This window comes from Pan paniscus, chromosome 5, assembly GCF_029289425.2.
Source record: "Pan paniscus chromosome 5, NHGRI_mPanPan1-v2.0_pri, whole genome shotgun sequence".
In the NCBI taxonomy this organism is placed as follows: domain Eukaryota; kingdom Metazoa; phylum Chordata; class Mammalia; order Primates; family Hominidae; genus Pan; species Pan paniscus.
The window spans coordinates 25,585,439-25,610,374 of record NC_073254.2 but is presented as its reverse complement, the minus strand read 5'-3'; the positions used below and the strand labels follow the sequence as shown (position 1 = coordinate 25,610,374).

Here is a 24,936-nt window from a genome sequence, read left to right as displayed (position 1 = left end):
AGTGGCCGGTTCAAAAGATGCAGCTGTTTCATTAGTTATGGGAGTTTTACCGTCACCAACTGCCCATTCTCTAGCTAAAGCATTACCTCATACTTCAACCAAGATTCTTCTAGAAAGAACACCTTTCAAAGTACCTCAGCACTTGCAGATCACAGAAAGACTGCAGATCAGCAGACTGTTTCCCCCAGAATTCCTAAGATTGAACAAAAGTTTTGTTTAAGTAGTTAGCGTTATTTTTCCCTGGGAAAGATCCGAAGTCAGAAAATGTTCCACACAAAAAGAACTTACCAGAACCTCCTTCTCAAGGTGTTCCAGGGCCTGAATATCCTGCTTAAGACTGCTCAACTCTTGAAGAACCAAATTTTGAAAGCGCTCTAGTTTATTGAGTCTAATAAACATAAAAGCAGTAAATATCATTGGGATGGCTTGGATGTGACAGCAGACTTTCTTAATAAGTCATCTGATTACAAGGATACTTCAGACTCTTCTCCAGACATTTCTTGTCATGGGAACATGTAGTGTCTCCCTTCTCTTCCCTCCCCTCCCTGCCTGCTCATCCCCAATCTGGAAACCTCACTATGCAAACTCTCAGGTCATCTTTTTTTTTTTTTTGAGATGGAGTTTCGCTCTTGTTGCCCAGGCTGCAGTGCAATGGCACGATCTCAGCTCATTGCAACCTCCACCTCCCAGGTTCAAGTGATTCTCCTGCCTCAGCCTCCATACTAGCTGGGACTACAGGCGCGTGCCACCACGCCCAGCTCATTTTTTTCTATTTTTAGTAGAGACAGGGTTTCACCATGTTGGCCAGGCTGATCTCAAGCTCCTGACCTCAGGTGATCCGCCTGCCTCAGCATCCCAAAATGCTGGGATTACAGGCGTGAGCCACCGTGCCTGGCCTCAGGTCATCTTTCAATAGCAGCACAGATGAAGGTGATTTTTTTTTAGTAGAGAACAAAAGGACAGATGACTCCAGGGAAGATGAGACTGAGGCTCCCCATCCCTTCCTACCTTCCACTTGCTCCCCTTTCTCTTGCATTAAGCTGGCCCTGAAACCTGTGGTCAGGAATGAGCTAATACACTCTTTTCCCACATCTACATTTTAGCTCTAACATTTCTAAGAGTCACTGTTCTTTGTCTAATGGTCATATTTGCTTATTTGTTAATTTTCTTATTTGCTTGCTTATAGTTTGTCTTCTCTATTAGGTCAAATGTTTCAATGAAAAGCACCTAAAACTCATCCTCACCTCACTCTCATACCAAGCACAGGGCCTGGTATCCGACATTGCCCAGTGTGCATTTGCTGAGTGAATACACAGATAACTGTGTGCCCCTGAAAGAGCATGGGAATTCCACCGATCCAAAGTCCTTCGTGGGCTTGCTTTGACATTCAAAGGACATTGCATGCACACCAGACTTTGAAAAATAGTAAAAATTTCTATTCAAATAATGTATTCCATCCTAAGAAAATTTCTGTCTCAGTTAAGCAAATCAACTTGCCATTCCTTTCTTCCCTTCCTTCATTTACAGGCCATTCTCTCCAACAAAGGAACAATTTCTACTCTCACCTTCCCTGTGCCATTCAAATCTTTGTTTCTAAAACCTCACTCAGGAAGCACTTCCATTGTAATCACTCTGAATTAACTCAAATCACTACAGAAACCCATCCCTCCACTACCTTTCCTCATCCCTCTGAAATCCTGGCACCTCTGTATTTCTTGTTACATGGTCATAAGGGTGTGTGTGTGTCCACATGCATGTGCAAATGTGTGTACTGTGTGTGTATGGTGTTTTCTTTTCTTTCTTTCTTTCTTTTTTTTTTTTTTTTTTTTTTTTGAGACAGAGTTTTGCTCTTGTTGCCCAGGCTGGAGTGCAATGGCATGATCTCAGCTCACCGCAACCTCCACCTCCCGAGTTCAAGAGATTCTCCCGCCTCAGCCTCCCAAGTAGCTGGGATTACAGGCATGCGCCACCACGCCTGGCTAATTTTTTATTTTTAGTAGAGATGGGGTTTCTCCATGTTGGTCAGTATGGTCTCAAACTCCCGACCTCAGGTGATCCACCCACCTCAGCCTCCCAAAGTACTGGGATTACAGGCGTGAGCCACCACGCCTGGCTGGTGTTTTCTTACCGTAGTAAAATACACATAACATAATATTTATACCCTTTTAACCATTTTTAAGTATAAAATTCAATGGCATTAAGTACATTCACAGTGTTTTGTAACCATCATCACTATCCATTTCCAGAACTCTTCCATCATCCCAAACAGAAACTCTGTACCCATTAAACAACAGCTCCTCCTTTCCCCAACCTTTGGCAACCTGTGTTGCACTCTCTGCCTCTATGAATTTGACTATTCTAGGTACACCTCATTTAAGTGGAGTCATATAACATTTGTCCCTTGTTATCTGGCTTCTTTCCTTTAGTATAATGATTTCAAGGTTCATCCATGGTATAGCATGTGTCAGAATTTAATTCTTTTTTAAGGCTGAATAACAGACCATTGTATGGATATAGCATATTTCATTTAGCCAGTATTTTTAACATATATTTCCATGCTTGCCTTCTCTTCATAACTGGATAATGATTTTTTTTAAGAACAGCATTTTAGTATGGTAGACCATGAGGAGGCTTAAGATGGACATTTAGTTCAAACCCTTTTCATATGAATGAAGAACCAGAAACCCAGAAGGGTTAAATGATGTATCAATCCTCACATCTGCTCAGGCCCCAACTCCTTCAGGGCCCTAGCACAGTGGTCATGAGATAAACGTTGTTGGTGAGTGATCACACTTCCACGACCTTGTTTTGAAACCTAAAACTTACCTGAACAGTTGCATCTGGTTTAAAAGTTTTATTAGGCAATCCGGTGCTTTCTTTGCATTTTCTGAATTAAGCGGACGCTTTCTGTACCTAAGCTAAATCATAACAACAATAACAAGATGATCACATTTAATATAATTACATAAGTTGAGTGCATGCTTTGTGTTAAAAAGATGCTGCCAGCATGTAATAATATTCATAGCAAATGTGAGTGCTAAGCAAGTGTGATCAGGCATCATCCTATACACCTGTCAGGTATTACCCCAGGTTCAGGACCAATACAGAACAAGTTGAAATAGAAAAATTTACACTCATGCTACCTGATATAGTTTGCATATTTGCCCCCACCCAAATCTCATATTGAAATGTAATCCCCGATACTGGAAGTGAGGCCTGGTGGGAGGCGTTCGGGTCACGGGGGCAGATTCCTCATGGCTTGGTGCCATCCTCACAACAGCGAGTCATGACACCTGGCTGTTTGAAAGTGTGTGGCACCTCCCCGCCCCTTGCTCCTGCTCTCCCTATGTGACACGCCTGCTCCCCCTTGGCCTTCCACCATGAGTAAAACTCCCTGAGGCCTCCCCAGAAGCCAAGCAGATGCCAGTGCCATGCTTCCTGTATGGCCTGCAGAACCTTGAGCTAATTAAACCTCTTTTTTTAAAAAAAAATAAATTATCCAGTCTCGGGTATTTATTTATAGCAATTCAAGAATGGCCTAATATACTACCAATACACACAATGAATACTATGAATAAATTTCTATTACTAATTGGCTTACATTGGTATCACAGAAAATAAGACTCTGGAGATCTAAGTTAATTAAATGAATGTTGGTTAGAGTAATATACTTTTCTCAAATGTACTAATAAATAAGTCATTTGGGATTATAAGTAACAGGACAAAAAAGGAAAAGACTGAAATGGTTCCAATATTCATCTTGTAGACAAGATTTTGGGATGGGCTGTATGCACAGTGTCTCAAAGGTCTGCCACCACTCAGCCGGCCACCAACCCACAGTCCACCTCCGTCTTTGTCTCAGATTGCTCTTTTTTAAAAAAAATAGAGACAGGGTCTTGCTCTGTTGCCTAGGCTGGAGCACAGCGGCATGATCATAGCTCACTGTAACCTTGAACTGCTGGACTCAAGGGATTCTCTTACCTCAGCTTCCTGAGTAGCTGGGACTACACGTGTATGTCACCATGTCTGGCTAATTTTTAAAAACATTTTTTGTAGAGACAGGGTCTCACTATGTTGCACGGGCTGATCTTGAACTCCTGGCCTCAAGCGATTCTCCCCCCTTGGCCTCCCAAAGTGCTGGGATCCACAGGCATGAATCACCATGCCCGGCCCCAGACTCCTCTCTAGCCCACTTGGTTCCCTCCTTCCCCTCCTCCTTGTCTATCACTGTGACCAAATCATTGCTTTCTGGTAGTTCAGTTGTCTGAAAATGCTACCAATGAAACCAAACTATCAGTCTGATTTACACATAGGTCCACTTGGTCCCACTGGGGCAAATGGACATGGAATAGCTGTCTTATAAATACAAACCACAATTCACGAAGACTGAAATCAGTGACCACAGCTAAGACAAATACCCCTCCCCAAACACTTAGAAGCACTTTCACATATGAAGGTCAACAACAGCATTGATAAGTAATATGAACTTGTTACTTTAAATTCATAATGAACTACCTTTTCCTTCTTTCCTCTTTTTCAGCTTTGTTGAAGTATAATTGACAAATAAAAATCAGGCCAGGTACAGTGGCTCACACCTGTAATCTCAGCAGTTTGGGAGGCTGAAGCAGGAGGATCACCTTAGGCCAGAAGTGTAAGACCATACTGGGCAACATAGAAAGACCCTATCTCTACAAAAAATTTTTAAAAATTAGCCAGGTGTGGTGGCATGCACCTGTAGTCCCAGCTACATGGGAGGCTTAGGTGGGAAGATCACTTGAGCCCAAGAGTTCAAGGTTAGAGTGAACTATGATTTCATGCTGCACTCCAGCCTTGGCAACAGAACAAGATCCTATCTCTAAAAAACTAAAAACAAAAGTGTTATGTATTCAAGGTATACACGATTGATATACATATAAACTGTGAAATGATTACCACGGGCCAAGCTTGGTGGCTTACACCTGTCATCTCAGCACTTTGGGAGGCCGAGACAGGTGGATCACTTGAGCCCAGGTGTTTGAGACCAGCCTAGGCAACATAGTGAGACCTCATCTCTACTTAAAAAAAGATTTTTTAATGATTACCACAATCAAGCAAATTAACATATTCATTACTTCACACAGTTACCTTCTTGGGGGGTGGTAGGAATACTTAAGATATACTCTCTTAGCGAATTTCAAGTATACAGTACATTATTACTAACTATAGTCACCATGCTGTATGTTAGGTCTCCAGAACTTACTAACTTGTAACTGAAAGTCTGTATGCCCCATCCAACATCTCCCATTTCCTCTACCCCTGACCCCTGGTAACCACCCTTCTACTCCCTGTTTCTGAGTTCAACTTTTTTTAGATTTCAATATAAGTGAGACCATGTGGTACTGTCTGGCTTATTTCACTTAGCATAATGTCCTCCAGATTCATAACGCTCTAGTTTTTTAAGTTTTGTGGACTACTACCTCATATTTTCTTTTCCGTTTTTTAGTGAAGTTTTCAAATGTTGGGAGAATGGCAGAACCGTTCAAGTTCTCTGGCACAACTTCTAGGGATGAAGTGGAAATTCCTTCTGGAAAACAAAAATAAAACGTGGAATAAAACTAACAAAGTGTTCAAAGTAGACTTGCTCAATTCATCAGTTGCCCAGAGGATGAGTTATTTGGAAGCACAGATGCGAACCATGGAAGCCCCGCTGACTGCCCGGACATGACCTCGCTCTCTGGCAAGTGCTCATTTCTTCTATATCTTCCCAGCACTTTAAATCGGGGCAACTGACATTTTGTCTAAGAAGCAGGCCAAGGTGTTGTAATAGGTTCTAAGGAGGACATATAGCTAGGGTATTTCTCTGGTGTAACTGCTTCTGGGTGCCAGTCTTCAGAGGGCTTGCAAGGGGTCTGGTGCTGTTCTGAGGGATTTGCAAGCATCAATTAAGTCTCACAAAAATTGTGTGAAGTAGGTACTGTCAGGATTCCCATTTAACAGAGCTCGCATAAGTCTTGCATGCTCATACCAGCAGCTCCTGGATTCAAATCCAGGCTGTCTGGAATCAATGCTTTCAAATCTGTTGCGTTGGAGCCCTTTGTTTCAAAATGCGTGGTACCATTTGTCCAGAAGGCCAGCCTCAAACGTGCAGACATTCCAGATCATTCTTCTTAATCGGTATAGATATTTCTCACACAAAAATTTGGTTGATAACTATCAACTATATCAGAGACCTATAACTTTAGGAACCCTTGGGCCCTGAAAATTCCCAGAAGGAAGAGTTACGAGGAAGAAATAAAAATGCTAGGGGATAATGGCACTTGCTTTTATCTATAATTTGTGCAACAACTTATTTGTCTCCGAAAGCACAAAAGCTTAGTTTTTAGGATTTTATAGCTACTATGATCTTAAAACTATACCTCCCTTGTGATTCATGTTGTTACATCCTGTGCTGACCCATTTATCCCACTCCTACTTGAACCATTGGCTGGGTGCATGATGTTACCTGGCAACTCTCTTTCTTCTGTTATTGAGAAAGGGGATCCCGGAGCAACCTCTTCTTCCAATCTTGATTGTTGTGACTTAGCAAAACTACCTTCTGGTATGTCTAAAGGCAAACAGAGCACATTTCCTTTTGACCCGAAATTATCTTGTTCATTTTTTGGCAGTTAATGTCTTACTGTGAAGAGTACCATCTGAAACTTGTCCCCTGCCTGTTGCTAATGAGTTATCATTCAGTGCATTGACTAGGCACAAACCAAGTATCGAGGCACGATGTCTACTGATACCTGAACATGGGAACAGGCATCCCTTTGATGAGCTCAGTTACATTTAGGAACACTCTGCTTAGCACAGACCCCTCACTAGGCAGAGCGTTCCTAAGTTAAGCAGTAATGGTAGCCATCAAAAGCAACGCTTCCAGGGCTCTGAGCTAAATAGCAAGACAGCAAGGTTTCCAGGCAGATGGGCCTTTGGAAGTGCTTCAGCTCACACCCCGGAGCGCGCCATCGGCTGGTGACACGGGCACATCGGCGCTATGCTGAAGGCTACGTCATAAACGAAGCCATCTTGCCTCCTCACAGCTCAAGTGATTTTGAGAGACTCGAACATAGATTCCCATTTCAATTCAGCATAACACTAAATATTTTCTATTCTGATGTTCACTTTTATCCCAGACATGTCTGGTCCTCATCATCTTATCAATGGCACCAGCATGGTTCACAGAGCCCTGGCTTTATGCTCAACTCTCCTTTTCTTTGCTGCCCGCTTCTCCTCCATCCTCAAGGTTCTGCCTATGGAATGAATCCCTCCCTCTCTGAGTTCCTGCCCAAAGCCATCTCCCTAGAGGAAATCGTCAATCCTTCACCTTCAATTGTCACTTCCAAATCTCTCTCTTGCCTGAGCTCTCTCAAGTGGCCAACTTGTGTCTCCAAGTATTTGACATCTTTACTTCAAACCCCACTCGAGTCTATCCCTCCCACCTAAAACCACTCTCTCCCCCGCACTGTACCTTTAGTTGTGACATCATCTGACTTCTCTTTTGTCACATGCCTGTCTAGTTGCTGTTGGTTTTTCTCTCTGAAAGTTCTGGAATTCAATTTCACTAATTCATTCCATGAATATGTGGACGTTACTATGTGCGAGAGGCAGGGCGATGCGGCTGGCAGATAGAGGTAAAGACAAAGTGACCCTTCCTCCACTCTGCTCCTGATATCCTGGTCTCCTTGTAGTTCCTTGGACATCCCAGGCACGGTCTTACCTCAAGGCCTTTGCACTTGAGACTCCTCTGACCTCTGACCAGAGCACTTCCCCATAGATCTGCACCAAGGATTTCTCCATCCATCTAACCTTAAATTTCAATGTAGCCGCCCAACTCTTCACACTCTCTTCCCAGCTTAATTTTCTTCTCAGCCTTTATCACATACAACATACTACATGTTTTACTTGTCCATCATCTGTCTCCCACACTAGAGGGTAAGGCCCAGTGAGGGCAGGCATTTTTTTTCTTCACTACCATATCCCTGACACCTACAGAAGTGTCTGGCACATAGTAGACACTCAATAAACATTTGTTCAACAAATGAATAGATGAATGCTGCAGAATACCCAAGCTCCTACAAATAAAACACCTGATATGCCCAATGGAGATCTCAATACAACAGATAAGAGTTTATTTCAATTCTCTTATTCTAATTCTCCTAGTGGTGAGGGTAGAGGTAGAGAAGCATCACAAGCTTTAGAGACCTAAATAGCCACTACATATTTGCTATAGTGGCCATGCTTTGGGCTATTGCTACAAATTTGCCACTAAGAAAAAAAAAAGTTCCAGAAGGGGCAGAACAGGAAGTAAGGAAAAGAAACTGCCTTTATTAATAGATAAATAGCAATTAATACATTTAACACTTTAAGACAAATAGCAGTTAATACATTTAGCACTTTAAGATCTGATAAAACTACCTTTTGGAGGAATCTATAAATATATGAATTTGGAAAAAAAGAAAATTATAAATGAGAGGTAAGAAATACCCATTGAGAAAGAAAAAGGATGATCTCAAAGCAAAAAGGATTAAACTAGTAATAATAGTAACTAGTAATAACTATTAAGGACAGACCTCATGGGACACCCTAATTAGTATTCTATAATAGTACTTTCATAAACTGAAAAATTCATTAGAGATCACATTCCCATTCTGCAGAACTTAGAAAAGAAACAGCCAGTATCTGGCCTCTCTGTAATAAAAAAAGAAAAGAAACACATTAAGAAATACTCTTATCTGTGAGAGGCATCTTATAGGAGCTAGTACCTCTTTTCTTCTCATTGCACTTAGACTTAGGTGTGTCCATTTGTTTGAAGGGTTTGGATGGACATTTTCTGGGGGGATCCCGTCATTTCAAGGGCAAAGACTTTTAAAAATAAAAAAAAGAACCCAATTACAACTCTATCCTTTTCTTTCAGCCTCAAGGCAAACAACATTCATGCTTGCATCTTCCGTGGTGTCTATACCGCAGTCAGGGCCAAAAGAAACCACTTAAAAAGGATTCCACCTAGCCTCAATTAGGCACTGATCAACAATCACCACGTTTCTTTTCCTTACTACCTGTTCTGCCCCTTCTGGAACTTTTTTTTTTTTTTTTTCTTGGTGGCAAATTTGTAGTAATAGCCCAAAGTTTGTCCTTGAATTTCAATGTTCCACCCCCATGCATACCTGGGGCAAAGCAAGGCATCTGTCAGCACAGACACTAGTTACATCCACCAAAGAGAGAAATCCAGGAACATCGTGTAAATAACCTGGTCACCCTTTGAATGAATTATGCGGAATTTGTGAACCTATTAACAAGGGATCATCCAGTTGGATGGCTTCAGGGACATGGAAATCACTAGACTTTTAGAAACCTTCTTTGAAGTGGCAGTGCTCGTGAAGTTCTTTACCTTTACCAAAGGCATGGCTCTCCAGAGAGCACAGGCTCCTGCACAAGAACCAGCACTTCATCAGGAGAGGCTGCAGGTACTAAGTGATGTCCTTGGCTCAGTTTTGTTTCCATGGTAACTGTATGCCACTTTTCACTAGCACGTTTCAACATTTTCATAACAGAGTTAAAACTAATACACAGAACACCTCAAAAATAAACACAAACGCAGTCAAGTCATCTTAAAAGAATGTGAAATCCATGTGTATGTGTTGGTGGCTGCAGAGGGGGTGTGCTCCTGCTCTCACAAGAACCCGGCTTTCTTCATTTCCAAGAAAAGTGAAGACAGGTACAATCTGAGGAGCTTCTGAACTTATCTTGGGTAGCCGACTGGGCACAAGTTTCAGTGAACGTATGTTTGGCATCTGTGTTGTATTTTTCAACTTACAAAACTTCTGTTAAAAACAATGTTTAATGCCAGACCTATGGTTAACAGCCAAGCTCCCCTAAGTTAAGGCATTTTTTGAAACCTTGCTCTGAAGTGACACCCTGTGGTAAACAATGATAAAGGCCAACAGTCTTTCCTGAGCAAGAACAGAATCTACCAAAAGATCCTCTGTGGTTTTCACAGCGCTTTCCCAAGGCAAGTACTTTGTTTACCGATGTTTATTAAGTGCTAAGAGTATGACAATTTAAAGACTATCTTTACTGTTGAATTACTCAGTTTGATGGGAACTACTAAATATCTTTTGTATAGATTAATGCAGTTAAGAATGGATAACTCAACTGATAATAAATATTTATTTGTGACTACATATAAATGCTTAAATAGCGAATCAAGCAGAGTTTCATCATTAAATGTTGGGTTTTCTTTTTGTTTGTTTCTTTTGAGACAGGGTCTTGCTTTGTCACCCAGGCTGGAATGCAGTGGCACGATCACAGCTCACTGCAGCCTCATCCTGCCAAGCTCATCCCCCCATGTCAGCCTCCAGAGTAGCTGGGAACACAGGGACACGCCACCATGCCTGGCTAATGTTTTTGTAATTTTTGTAGAGACAGGGTCTCACTATGTTGCCCAGGCTGGTCTTGAACTCCTGAGCTCAAGCAATCTTCCTGCCTTGGCCTCCCAAAGTTCTGGGATTACAGGCATAAGCCACCATGCCCAGCCTTAAATGTTGGGTTTTCTAAGTTTCTTACTCCATTCCCTTGACAAATACTTATGGAGTGTGTCTATATGCCGGGCACTGAGCTAGGAAGGAGCTATCCTCCTGACTCCTTCCTGATTCTGGAGACCTCTCCAAGAAAGTAGATGAAGGCAAAATTCAAAATCTTAAAAAAAATTATCCTCTGGCTGGGCATGTGGCTCATGCCTATAATCCCAGCACTTTGGGAGGCTGAGGTGACAGGTTGCTTGAGTCCAAGAGTTCAAGACGAGCCTAGCCAACATGTCAAATCCCTGTCTCTACGAAAATTACAAAAATCCGTTGGGTGTGGTGGCATGCACCTGTAGTCCTACCTACTTGGGAGGCTGAGGTGGGAGGATTGCTTAAGCCTGGGAGATCGAAGGCTGCAGTGACCCGAAATTGCACACCGTACTCCAGTCTATCTGAGGGTCCCTCTGACACAAGTCTCTTCTTCTCTCCTAGCTTCTGTTGGAGAGCTGGAGGAGAGGCTCTAGTTAAAGGAGGGGCTCCTGCTGATCATACTACAAAAACAAAAGACCAATTGGACCTTAGACTGTATTTTCTAAAAGAAACATAAATCCTCTAATGAAAATGCTAAAAATATTTTTTGAAGTAATTCAGGCAAAAAGAACAAAAGGACAGTGATACCAGGAGGAAAGATGCAAAGAGGAATTGTGAGCAAAATGATTAAATCTGAGTGTAAATCTAATAAAACACTGAGTAAAGTAATACCAACAGAGAACATCTTACGAATTAAAAAAACTAGAGAAGCAGCCAAAGGGTCAGAAGAATAAGTACGGCACAGAACGCTCATGAAATTTGGATACAGTTTTCAACCATAAGGCAAGTCAAATTGGGTCTTAATATAAGCCCCAATAAATTCTAAACAAACAATATTGTACAGACTGTGTTTCTCTGACCATGTTGCAATAAGTTAGCAAAAGGTAATGAAAGGACAGCTTTAAAATAACCCATATGTTTGGAAACTAAATGTTCAGAAATGTGATTGAAGTTAGTGCTCAAAGGTCCTTCTTCTGTTTGGGATATGGTGAAAACATTTACTTGAAGCTTTTAAAAGGGTGTGTGTTAAAATTTCTAGGGTTAACTTTAGAAATAGGGGACGAAAACTTCCAAACTAGGAAAAGGGGGAAAATGATTAAAAATGATAAATCTAAATGAAGGCAAGGACAGAAAGAATAAAAGAATGAGAATGTGGGACAAAGACGAGAAAACTCAATCCAAATATATCAATGGAAGCACAATGGATTAATTGCTCCTATTAAAAGAGATTGTCAGATCAGATTTTTTTTAATCCAGATATAAGCTCTTTATGTGATAGTCAGCAATTCACAAGGATGAAAAAAAGATTGAAAGTAAAAGAATGGCAAAAAAAAAAAAAAGATGTATCAGGTAAATATTAGCCAAAAGAAAACTAGTGTTGCTTTATTGATATTAACTAAGTAAGAAGAGTTACTAGAGATGAACAGTCACTTCCTGATGCACCTAGTAGCACTGCCTCAAAACATATAAAATAGAACAAAGGATATAGATAAGTACATACAGAACACTTATGAAATTTGGATACCGTTTTCAGCCATAAGGCAAGTCCAGTTAGGCCTTAATGTAAGCCTAGATTTCCTTAATGTAAATCTAAAGGAAAGATATTGTACAGACTGTGTTTCTCTGACTATGTTGCAAAAAGTTAGCAATAAGTAACAAAAGTATCCCATATGCTTTGAAACTACATTAAATTTTACTAAATAACTGGGTTTTAAAAAATACATAAAAAGGAAGAACTACTAACCATCGATGGTAACAAAAGCACTAATATCAAAATGTGATATAGCCAAAGCATTTCTAAGAAAACTTAAATGCATTTATCAAGAAAACAGAAAGGTTAAAAACAAATGAGTATTTAACTCAAAAGCTGGAAAAAGAGCATCAGAATAAACATAAAGATATAAGAAGTAAAAACAGAAAAGAGCAGATAACAACGGAAGAGAAAACAATAGAAATAAAAACAGAGAAGAGTAACAAACCAAAAGACCAATTCTTTAAAAGATGAGTTAGGTGGACCTCTAGTAAAACTTATCAAGAGTCAAAGATAAAAATAAGCAAGTACACAATAAAAAGGAAACAACTACAATGATTAAAATTAAACATTAAGAAGCACACTAAAAAATATGATGCTAAGAGAGGCATTCCTAGAAAAACACAGAATTCCAAAACTGACCCAAGAAGAAATAGAGAACTTGGGTATATCAGTGGCTATTAAGGAAATTGAAATAATAACGTTTTCCCCCAAATTCCCCAAATTCCCAGGTGGTTTTACAAACTTTTAAAAAATAGTTAGTTCTTATCGTATATAAACTTTTCCAGCAAGAGAGAGAGCTGCCCAGCTTCCATCCACAGGCTAGTGTGACAGTGATTCCAATGCCAGATAATAGCAGTAGGAGAAAAGTACAGGTTTGTTCCACTCACGAGTGTAGATGTAAAGCTCATTAATAAGGTATTCACTAAATAAGTCCAACAATGTATTTTTTTTTTAAATGTACCGCAATCAAATGAGGTTTATCCCAGGAACACAAGTATGGCTGAACAACATAATACCTATTGATATAATTTGTCATATTAATAAGCAAAAGGACCACCATACCCTTCTACTCTCTGTTTCTATGAGTTGTACTTTTAAAAATTCCACATATAAGTAAAACTATGCAGCATTGGTCTGTGTTTGGCTTCTTTCACTTAGCATAGAAGGGTGGTTACCAGGAATCAAGGGGTTGGGAAAACGGGGAGACATTGGTCAAAGGGCATAAACTTTCAGTTATTATATGAAAAATTCTAGAGACCTGAGATATGAATGGTGACTATAGCTAATAATAATGTATATGTACTTGAAATTGGCTGAGAGAGTAGATCTTTATTATTAACACACGCATACACACACACAAAGATAACTATGTGAGGGGATATGTAAATTAGCTTGATTACGGTAATCATTTCACAATGCATATGCATAACAAAATATCATATTAGATACCTTAAATATATACAATTTTTATTTGCCAATTATTCCTCAATAAAGCTGGAGGGAAAAAAAGAAACCAAAGGAGAAAATTCATTTGATTATCTTAGTTGATGCAGAAAAATGCATTTCATAACTTCAATACTTATGTATGATTTTTTAAAAACTCAGAGCAAATTATGAGTAGAAAGGAACTTCTTTAACCTGGTAAAAATTCAATACCAAAAATCTACTGCAAACATTTTACTTAACAGAGAAACTTTAGATGCATTTGCTATAAGATTAGAAAAAAGACAAGGATGCAGATTTTCACTGCTATGTTTAAGACATACTAAAGATATTGGCCAATGCTATGAAGAACAAAAAATAAGAGATGTAAGTATCAGAAGGGGAGAAAGAATCTATCATTTTTTGCAAGTAATAGAATCATCTACTTAGGACAACTAAGAGAATCAACAGATAAATTATTTGACCTAATAAGAGTTCAGCAAGGTTGCCAGATACAGGGTTATTTTATAAAAATTAACAGTATCGCTCTACTTTAGCAATAACAAATTTTAAAACAATAGTAACAAAATCATAAATACTTAGGAATTACCCCAAAATACATAAGCCCTTCACAGAGAAAACTTTAAAACTCAATAAAGGATGCAGACAATGACACAGATCAATAGAGAGACATTTCATACTCTTGTGTGGGATGGTTTAATATTTTAAAGATGTCACTTCTCTTCAAGTTAACTTATATATTTAATGCAATTTCTATCAAAATTCCAGTGAACTTAAGTAACTTGATCAACTTGGTCTAAATTTATATGAAAAAATAAGAAGTCCCTTGAACAACTAAAGTCAACTTTGAAAAAGAGGAAAGAAGATAAACTACTCTATTTAAACAAAGAAAAACAAGCTCAAAAATATCTTCAGGGAATAGGAACTACACAAAAGGACCTAGCAGCTCTAGAAAGAACCAAACAACTTCTAGAAATAAAAAATAAAATAAACATTCAATGATAGGTCCAGTATTAGATACTGGTGAACAGGTAGTTGTGAAAAACAGATGAAATTATCTAGCATGCAAATAAAGTGAAGGAATAGAAAATATGTAGGAGTGGGTAAAAGATGTGGAATCTAGTTGGAGTTCAAGCAGGAGAAAGAAGAATGAGCCAAAAGCAATATTTGAGGAGATAATTGCTGAGAATTTTCCAGAACTGATGAAAGACATGTCACATATTCCAGATTCCCTACAAATGCAAAGGAAGATAAACAAAAAGGTTTATCTTAGACGTATTTAGACTTACTTAGACAAATTTTAATAAGTGGAACATTACCAAGGATAAATGGAAAAAATCATATATATATTGAGGAGGAAAAAAAAAGGACAAATTACCTTTGAAGAATGACTGGTAAATTGACAGCTAAATTTTCATCAGGAAGAATAGAAAACAAAAACCAATTGAATAATTTCTTTGATGTATGATAGAAAAAATTCTGCCAATATTGTATTCTTCACCCAGTAAAAGTTAATTCAAGAATAAAGGTTGAATGGGCATTTTCATAAAGCAAAAATTCAACCTCAAGTTTTAAAATAAAATTAAAGAACACCAACACATTATGTGGTTGGGGTAGGCCAATGGAATTCAAGGATCTTAGGTCTATATAATCTGGAGGAAAAGTAACACTAAATTAAATTTAGGCTTAGAAATTTACACATTATGTAAAAGTAACACTAGATTAACACTAAATTAAATTTAGGCTTAGAAATTTACACGTTATGGAAAAGTAACACTAGATTAAATTTAGGCTTAGAAATGACACATTATGATTTCTAAGTTAATCAGTAAATGAAAAAAGAAATAGAGTATATAACTACAAATGAGTAGAGGTAAAAAATACAATAAAAAGACTTATGCAAAATGAAAAGAATGAGAGAAAGAAAACAGAATGGTTGGGGCACACAGAAAGTACAAAACAAATTGGTAGATATAATCCAAATATGGGGGAAAGTACATGAAATGTAAATGGACTAAATACTCCAGTTAAAAGACATACTATGAAATGAGGGGCAAGGAAGTCCAAATACAGGCTGTTTACAAGTTATATATATAACATTATGAAACACATACACATATGTCCGTCATGAAAAGACTTTTAGAAATTATACCATGCAAATTCTAAACGAAATAAACAGACTTCAAGACAAAAACATGACTAGATATAGGGGTCATCACTTCATAATGATAAGAGTTTTAATATGCCATAAGGCAAATATACAATAAGGTAAATATTTTACTTTTATCTAAAGACTTACTCTTTTTTTTTTTTTTTTTTTTTTTTTTGAGATGGAGTCTCACTCTGTTACCCAGGCTGGAGTGCCATGGCACGATCTTGGCTCACCACAACCTCCGCCTCCCGGGTTCAAGTGATTCTCTTGCCTCAGCCTCCCAAGTAGCTGGGATTACAGGCATGCACCATCACACCTGGTTAATTTTTGTATTTTTAGTAGAGACAGTGTTTCCCCATGTTGGTCAGGCTGGTCTTGAACTCCTGACCTCAGGTGATCCACCCAGCTTGGCCTCCCAAAGTGCTGGGATTACAGGTGTGAGCCACCACGCCTGGCCTAAAGACTTATTATTTAGAAAAAAGATTTATAGGAAGCAAAAATTGAACAGAACCAGAAGAAAAAACCAGCAAATCCACAATCATAGCGAAAGGTTTTAATACACTTCTCTCAGCACTTGATAGAATAAGTAGACTGATTAAAAAACAGTAAGAATGTAAGATTTGAAGGACATAGGTAAGAAAAGTAACCTAATGAATATACATATATAGAGACACTGCACCCAATGATTGTGAAATATACTCTTTTAACCACAAATTAATATTTTTAAAAATTGGCATATACTAAGCCATAACGTACATCTCAAAATTTCAAAAGGTATAATCATACAGACAATGTTCTCTAGTCACAATGCAATCAAAGTAGAAAACAATAACAAAAAGATAGCTAAAAGCTCCTATACCACTGAGAATTAACAAATATACTTCTAACCAACATTTGGATCAATGAAGAAATCAAAATAAAAAATATTTTAGGCCGGGCACGGTGGCTCATGCCTGTAATCCCAGCACTTTGGGAGGCCAAGGCAGGCAGATCACCTGAGGTCAGGAGTTCAAGACAGCCTGGCCAACATGGCGAAACCCCGTCGCTACTAAAAATGCAAAATTAGCCGGGCATGGTGGCACATGCCTGTAATCCCAGCTACCTGGGAGGCTGAGGCAGGAGAATCACTTGAACCTGGGAGACAGAGGTTGCAGTGAGCCAAGATCACGCCACTGCACTCCAGCCTGGGTGACAGAGTGAGACTCTGTCTCAAAAGAAAAAAATAAAAAATAATAATAATATTTTAAAGTAAATAATGACAAATATTATATATTATAATGTGTGGGATTCACCTAAAGCAGTACTTAGAGAGAAATGAATAGCATTAAATGTAGTAATATAGGAAATAATATATAATATGTTTTTGGTAGGTAAGAATTTCATATGACTAACCACAGAGGAAAGATGAAAGAGAATTTATTAAAATTAAAAGCTTTGATTTATCAAAAAAAGCAATCTTAAACAGATTATACAGAGAGAGAAGTACAGACCACACAGTGGAAGAAGATATTTACAAGCCACATAATCAAGGACGAGTGTCCAGAATGTATTACGAAGAATTCCTAGGAATCAATATAAGAAGATAATTCTATAGACAACTAGGCAAGACGTGTTAGACACTACACAAGAGGAAATTCAAATGGCTAACAAACCCACAAAATTATGCTAAATTTCAATCAGGGATATTTGAATTAAAACTTCAGTGTCCACACACACATATATCAGAAATTTAAAATACCAAGTGTTGGTGAGGATGTAAAGCAACAGGACTCTCATATACGGCTGGTGGAAAAGTAAAAGATACAGTCACTTTGAGAAAGTTTGGCATACATAAAATTGTTAAAGGTATACATATTCTATAACCCAGCAATTATACTCCTAAAAATGTGCCTAGACAAGATTTTTAACATGTGTATCAGGAGAGAGTTCATGATTCTTCATAGTGGCATTATTTCTAACAACCCAAACTGCAAAAATCCAAATATCCCACAGCACTGGAATGGATTTTTAAATATGGTATTTTCATGTAACTGCATGCTAAATAGTAAAGAAATATGCCTCAATTACACACATTAGCATGAATGGATCTCACAAATGATTGAGCAAAAGAAGCCACATATAATGTATATAGTATAATGTCATTTGTTTACATTTAGAATCAGATAAAACTAAACTGTATATTATTTAGGGATACATATGGAGAAAGCAAAATTATAAAGAGAAGTAACTGAAGGATTTTTACAAAAGTCATAAGTCATTACCTCTATGAGGGATGGAAGAAATTAATAAGTAATAATCTGGTATGGAAGGATTCTAAGCCAATGGCAATTTTCTAGTTCCCAATTTGAGCTGTGGTTACACAGATGTTCACTTTATAGTCATTCTTTAAACTGTACACATCTATCTCTTCTGAATGTATGGTATTTCTCACAACGCACAAATGAACAAAAAAGCAGAGACTCAGACATAAAATTAAGGGGAGGGGGTGGGATGGGTTTCAGATAAAGCATACCAGGATTTTGAAAGCAATAGTAATGTTATATTCCTAAAACAGGATGATGGTTTGCAGATATTTGTTGCATTAATATTCTAAATATCCTACACATATTTATAACTAGTTGAATCCTTTCGATACGTAATTTTAAAAGTAGAGAAAAAAATGCAGTCAAGAAACATCATAAACAGTAGAAAAGTATTATATTAACTCATTACATTATATTAGATACAACATTGTGAACCAGACTGGAAATCTTCATACCACTGTTAACATGAGTAAATGAACTCAGAAGTTTTAATAATTTGACCACACAATGTTTTAGAACATTTCTTATAAACCACAAGTGACCTACATGCTTGAGAATGAAATAAGCTCTGGATGAGATCCTTAGCAAAGTACCGCCACTGTGCCCTCCCCTGAGGCTGGAGAGAAGGTGTGACTGGCTGGTGGGATTCAGGTCCCAGGCTATACCTTCCTTGGCACAAGAGGTCCTCGTTCCTGAATGGAGCCCCCCATTTTTCCTCCTAACCTTCATGAACATTTAGAACTAGTAAGCAGCTCACACTGCTCCCTCCACGGCCTGGCAATAGTCACTGTGCAAAGTGACTTGATCTGCAATCTGAGTAACAGCCCAGTCTGCCAAAATCAGATTAATTTCATTTTATTCTGCAAAAAAAAAAAAAAAAAAAGTACTATTCTCTTACCTTTGTCTTCCAAGTTTCTCAGCTTATGTTTCAAGCTAGTACTTTCTGTTAGTGATTCTTGGTTCACAATCTTAAAAACAAAACAGACCACAAATTACGTCCTTTATGGCAAAGCAAGAAACAAGTGGTGTACTCGTCATAAGGAATAGCCAATGTGTTATGCAAATATGATATTAATTCTGGAAAATCAGATGAATAACCAACAATTAAATAGTACCTCAGGTTTTTCTTCATCTTCTGAGTGCTTCAAGGAAGAGAGCTCACTCAGTGAGTGAGGATCTTGAAGCTCTGAGCATTAGAGAGAAGTTTCAAGTGAATACACGCCAAGTAACAAAGCAATAAGAATTCACTATCATTCTAGATATTAAATCTCATCATCAAAAAAAAGGAACACAGTTCTAAGTGAAACAAAAATCTACTGACTGTGTCTTTCGGGACATGAATTCTTTTTTATTATAAAGTTTTAGGGTACATGGGCACAACGTGCAGGTTACGTATGTATACATGTGCCATGTTGGTGTGCTGCACCCATTAACTCATCATTTAACATTAGGTATATCTCTTAATGCTATCCCTCCCCCCTCCCCTCACCCCACAACAGGCCCCAGTGTGTGATGTTCCCTTTCCTGTGTCCATGTGTTCTCATTGTTCAATTCCCACCTATGACTGAGAACATGTGGTGTTTTTCATCCTTGCGATAGTTTGCTGAGAATGATGGTTTCCAGCTTCATCCATGTCCCTACAAAGGACATGAAATCATCATTTTTTATGGCTGCATAGTATTCCATGGTGTATATGTGCCACATTTTCTTAATCCAGTCTATCGTTGTTGGACATTTGGGTTGGTTCCAAGTCTTTGCTATTGTGAATAGTGAAGCAATAAATATACCTGTGCATGTGTCTTTATAGCAGCATGTTTTATAATCCTTTGGGTATATACCCAGTAATGGGATGGCTGGGTCAAATGGTATTTCTAGTTCTAGATCCCTGAGGAATCACCACACTGACTTCCACAATGGTTGAACTAGTTTACACTCCCACCAACAGTGTAAAAGAAAAGTGTTCCTATTTCTCCACATCCTCTCCAGCATGTTGTTTCCTGACTTTTTAATGATCGCCATTCTAACTGGTGTGAGATGGTATCTCATTGCGGTTTTGATTTGCATTTCTCTGATAGCCAGTGATGGTGAGCATTTTTTCATGTGTCTGTTGGCTGCATAAATGTCTTCTTTTGAGAAGTGTCTGTTCATATCCTTTGCCCACTTTTGGATGGGGTTGTTTTTTTCTTGTAAATTTGTTTGAGTTCATTGTAGATTCTGGATATTAGCCCTTTGTCAGATGAGTAGATGGCAAAAATTTTCTCCCATTCTGTAGGTTGCCTGTTCACTCTGATGGTAGTTTCTTTTGCTGTGCAGAAGCTCTTTAGTTTAATTAGATCCCATTTGTCAATTTTGGCTTTTGTTGCCATTGCTTTTGGTGTTTTAGACACGAAGTCCTTGCCCATGCCTGTGTCCTGAATGGTATTGCTGAGGTTTTCTTCTAGGGTTTTTATGGTTTTAAGTCTAACATTTAAGTCTTTAATCCATCTTGAATTAATGTTTGTATAAGGTGTAAGGAAGGGATCCAGTTTCAGCTTTCTACATACGGCTAGCCGATTTTCCCAGCACCACTTATTAAATAGGGAATCCTTTCCCCATTTCTTGTTTTTGTCAGGTTTGTCAAAGATGAATTTTTATTAGGTTTGTACATCTGTAGTTAAGATTAACAGCCAGTTACTTCAACTAGATCGGCACCTTAAGGAGCTGCCCATATAACACGGGCAGGGATTCTTCCACCTCAATCTTGTGATTCTTCTCTCCCTTAGAAACCCCTCCCTTATTGCCTCTTACTCTTTTTTGATGATTTGATATACATATATACGGTGTAATGATTATCACTTTCAAATCGATGAACACATCCATCACTACCTGTGCTGTATATTACATCCCCAGAACTTGTTCATGTTATGCCTGAAAGTTTATATCCTTCGAGGACCATCTCCTCTTTCCCCCCACCTCCTAGCACCTGGCAACCACTGTTCCATTCTCTGTTTCTATGAGTTTGACTTTTTTACATTCCGTATATATGTGAGATTATATAGTATTTGTCCTTTAGTGACTAGCTTATTTCACTTACTATAATGTCCTCCAGGTTTATCCATGTTGTTGCATATGGCCTGATTTCCTTCTTTTTTGAGGCTGAATAGTATTCCATTATTAATATATACCACATTTTCTATATTCATTCATCCACCGACCAGTGCTTAGGCTGATTCCATATCCTGGCTATTGTGAATAATGCTGCAATAAACATGGGAGTGCAGATCTCTCTTCAAGATGCTGATTTTATCTGCTTTGGATATATACATGGAAGTGGGATTGATGGATTCCATACAATTCTAATTTTTTTGAGAAAACACCATACTGTTTTCCACAATAGTTGCATCAGTTTACATTCTCACCAACAGTGTACAATTGTTCCCTTCTCTCCATACCCTTGCCAACACTTGTTATCTCCTGTCTTTTCGATAATAGCTATCTGGACAGGTGTGAGATATCACATTATGGTTTTGATTGGCATTTCTCTAATGATCAGTGATGTTGAGTACATATACCCATTAGCCATTTGTGCATCTTTTTTGGAAAAATGTCTATTCAGCTTCTTTACCCATTTTTAATTAGGTTATGTGTTGTCTTGCTTTTGAGTTGTGGAAGTTATTTTGAATATTAACCCCTAACCTATTATCAGATATATGATTTGCAAATATTTTCTCCCATTCTTTAGGTTGTCTTTCCATTTGATTGATTGCTTTCTTTGCTGTGCACAAGAGTTTTAGTATGACATAGTCCCAAAAGTTTATTGTGCTATTAGGGTTGTATGCAAGAAATCATTGCTAAGACCAATGTCAAAGAGCTGTTTCCCTATTTTTGTCTTGTACAGTTTTAGATCTTAAAGTCTTAACCTATTTTGAGTTGATTTTTGTATATGGTATAAAACAAAGGCCCAATTTCATTGTTTAGTATGTGGATAACCAGTTTTCCCAAAACATTTATTGAAGACGCTTTCCTTTCCTCATTGTGTATTCTTGGTGCCCTTTTCAAAGATTAAGTGGCCATATATATGTGTAGGTTTATGTCTGGGCCCATAATGTTATCTTGGCCTATGTGCCTGTCTCTATGGCAGTACTATACTGTTTTGATTACTATAGTTTTTGAATACACTTTGAAATCAGAAAGTGTGATGCCTCCAGCTTTATTCCTCTTTCTCGAGATTGCTTTGGCTATTTAGGATCTTTTGTGGTTCCATATAAATTTTAGGATAGTTTTTTCTATTTCTGTGAAAAATGCCAGTAGAAATTTGATAGCAGTTGAATTGAATCTGTATATTGCTTTGGATAATAAGGACATTTTAACAATTCTTCCAATCCATGTACATAGGATATTCTTCCATTTATTTGTGTCTTCAATTAATTTCATCAATGTCTTATAGTTTTCAGATTATGATCTTTCACCTCCTTGGTTATTTTTATGTGTTTTTTGTAAGCTATTATAAATGAAATTTTCTTTTTTTTTGAGATGGAGTCTCGTTGTGTCACCCAGGCTGAAATGCAGTGGCGTGATCCCAGCTCACTGCAACCTGCACCTCCTGGATTCAAGCAATTCTCCCGCCTCAGCCTCCTGAGTAGCTGGGACTACAGGAGTGTGCCACCATGCCTGGCTAATATTTTGTATTTTTAGTAGAGATGGGGTTTCACTGTGTTAGCTGGGATGGTCTCGATCTCCTGACCTCGTAATCCGCCGGCCTTGGCGTCCCAAAGTGCTGGGATTACAGGCATGAGCCACCATGCTTGGCTGAGATTTTCTTGATTTCTTTCTTAGACAGTTTACTGTTAGTGTCTAGAAATGCAACTGATTTTTGTTTTGTTTTGTTGAAACCCAGAAACAAACCCCACAACTGATTTTTGTATGTTGATTTTGTATCCTGCAACTTTACTGAATTCATTTATTAGTTCTAACAGTTTTTTGGTGAAGCCTTTACAGTTTGATATATGTAAAATCATGTCATCTTTAAACAAAAACAATTTAACATCTTCCTATTTGGATGTCTTTTATTTCTTTTTCTTGCCTGGATAGAACTGGGTAGGACTTCCAGTACTATGTTAAACAGAAGTGGCAAGAGTAGACACCTTTGTCGTATTCCTGATCTTAGAAGAAAAGCTTTCAGCTTTTCACCATTGAGTGGAATGCTAGCTCTGGGCTTGTCATATATGGCCTTTTTAATATTGAGGTGCATTCTATATGTACCTAATTTGTTGAAAGTCATTATGAAAGGATGTTAAATTTTGTCAAATGCTTTTTTTGCATCTATTGAAATGATTCTATGAATTTAACCTTCATTCTCTTAATGTGGTTTATCACATTTATTGATTTGCATATATGGAAACTTCCTTGAATCTCAGGGATAAATCCTACTTTAACATGGTGTATAGTCCTTTTAATGTGCTATTTAGTAAGTTTTGCTAGTATTTTTGAGGGTTTTTACATATACGTTCATCAGAGACATTGGCCTGTAATTTTCTTTTCTTGTAGCATTCTTATCTGGCTTTGACAAGAGGGTAATGCTGGCCTCATAAAATGGGTTTGGAAGTGTTCTGTCCACCTCAGTTTTTTGGAAGAGTTTGAAAAGGATTGGCATTAATTTTTCTTTAAATACTTGGTAGAGTTCACCAGTGAAACCGTCTGGCTCTGGGCTACTCTCCGTTGGGAGGTTTGATTACTGATTTGATCTCCTTACTCATTATGGGTCTGTTCAGCTTTTCTATTTCTTTATATTCAGTCTTGGTAGGTCGCATGTTTCTAGAAACTCACCCATTTCTTCTAGGTTATCCAATTTGTTGGTGTATAATTTGTTTGTTGTAATGGCTTATGATCCTTTGTAGTTCTGTGGTATCAGTTGTAGTGTCTCCTTTTTCATTAACAGTTTTTTTTGAGTCCTCTCTTTCTCTTGGTTAGTCTAGCTAAAGGTCTGTCAATTTCATTCTTTCCAAACACAAACTCTTAGTTTCATTGACCATTTCTATTGTCTTTCTAGTGCCTACTTCATTTATTTATGCCTTAATATTTGTTATTTTCTTCGTTAAGCTGACTTTGGGTTTAGTTTCTTCTTTTTTCAGTTTCTTGAGGGGTGAAGTGACTTGGGATTTTCCTTTTTTCTTAATGTAGGTATTTATTGCTAATAAACTCCCCTTTTAACACTGCTCTTGCTGCATCCCGTAAATTTTGGTATGTTTCCATTTTCATTTATCTCAAGATTTTTTAATTTCCCTTTTAATTTATTTGATCCATTGGTTATTTGGGAGTGTGTTGTTTAATTTCCATGTATTTGTGAATTTTCCAATCTTCCTCCTGCTATTATTTCTAGTTTCATACTGCTGTGATCAGAAAGGCCTCTGAGATTATCTCAATCTTTTCAAATTTGTTAAGATGTATTTTGTAGCCCAACATATGATCAATTCTGGAGAATGTCCCATGCGCACTGTACACTGGAGAAGAATATGTGTTCCACTGCTGTTAGATGGAATGTTCTGTATATGTTAGTTAGATTCATCTGGTCTACAGTATTATTCAAGCCACTGTTTCCTTATTGATTTTCTATCTGGATAATCTATGGACTATTGAAGGTGGGGTAATTAAAGAACTCTGTTATTGTATTGCTATTTCTCTCTTCAGGTCTATTAATATTTGCTTGATACATTTAGGTGCTGTAATGTTGGGTGCATATATATATTTACAATTGCTATTTCCTGTTGATGAATTAACCCTTTTATCATCATCTAGTCTTTGTCTCTTGTGACAAATTTTGACAGAAAGTCTATTTTGCCTGATGTAGGTATAGCCACATCCCTGCTCTCTTTTGATTGCCATTTGCATGGAATATCT

At 37.9% G+C, this 24,936-nt stretch overlaps 1 protein-coding gene across 2 annotated transcripts in view; it reads right to left on the bottom strand.

Annotated features, from left to right (window-relative positions):
- SYCP2L (synaptonemal complex protein 2 like) overlaps positions 1-24,936 on the bottom strand; it is a 203,740-nt gene that overhangs the window by 13,007 nt on the left and 165,797 nt on the right. For both annotated transcript variants that reach the window (XM_063605144.1, XM_055113166.2), the window contains exons 25-31: positions 19,176-19,246; positions 18,959-19,028; positions 6,482-6,583; positions 5,457-5,563; positions 2,827-2,918; positions 289-388; positions 135-193 (exon numbers count right to left, since the gene is read on the bottom strand). In XM_063605144.1, the coding sequence (XP_063461214.1) occupies positions 135-193; positions 289-388; positions 2,827-2,918; positions 5,457-5,563; positions 6,482-6,583; positions 18,959-19,028; positions 19,176-19,246 (601 nt within the window). The remainder of the gene's footprint in view (positions 1-134; positions 194-288; positions 389-2,826; positions 2,919-5,456; positions 5,564-6,481; positions 6,584-18,958; positions 19,029-19,175; positions 19,247-24,936) is intronic.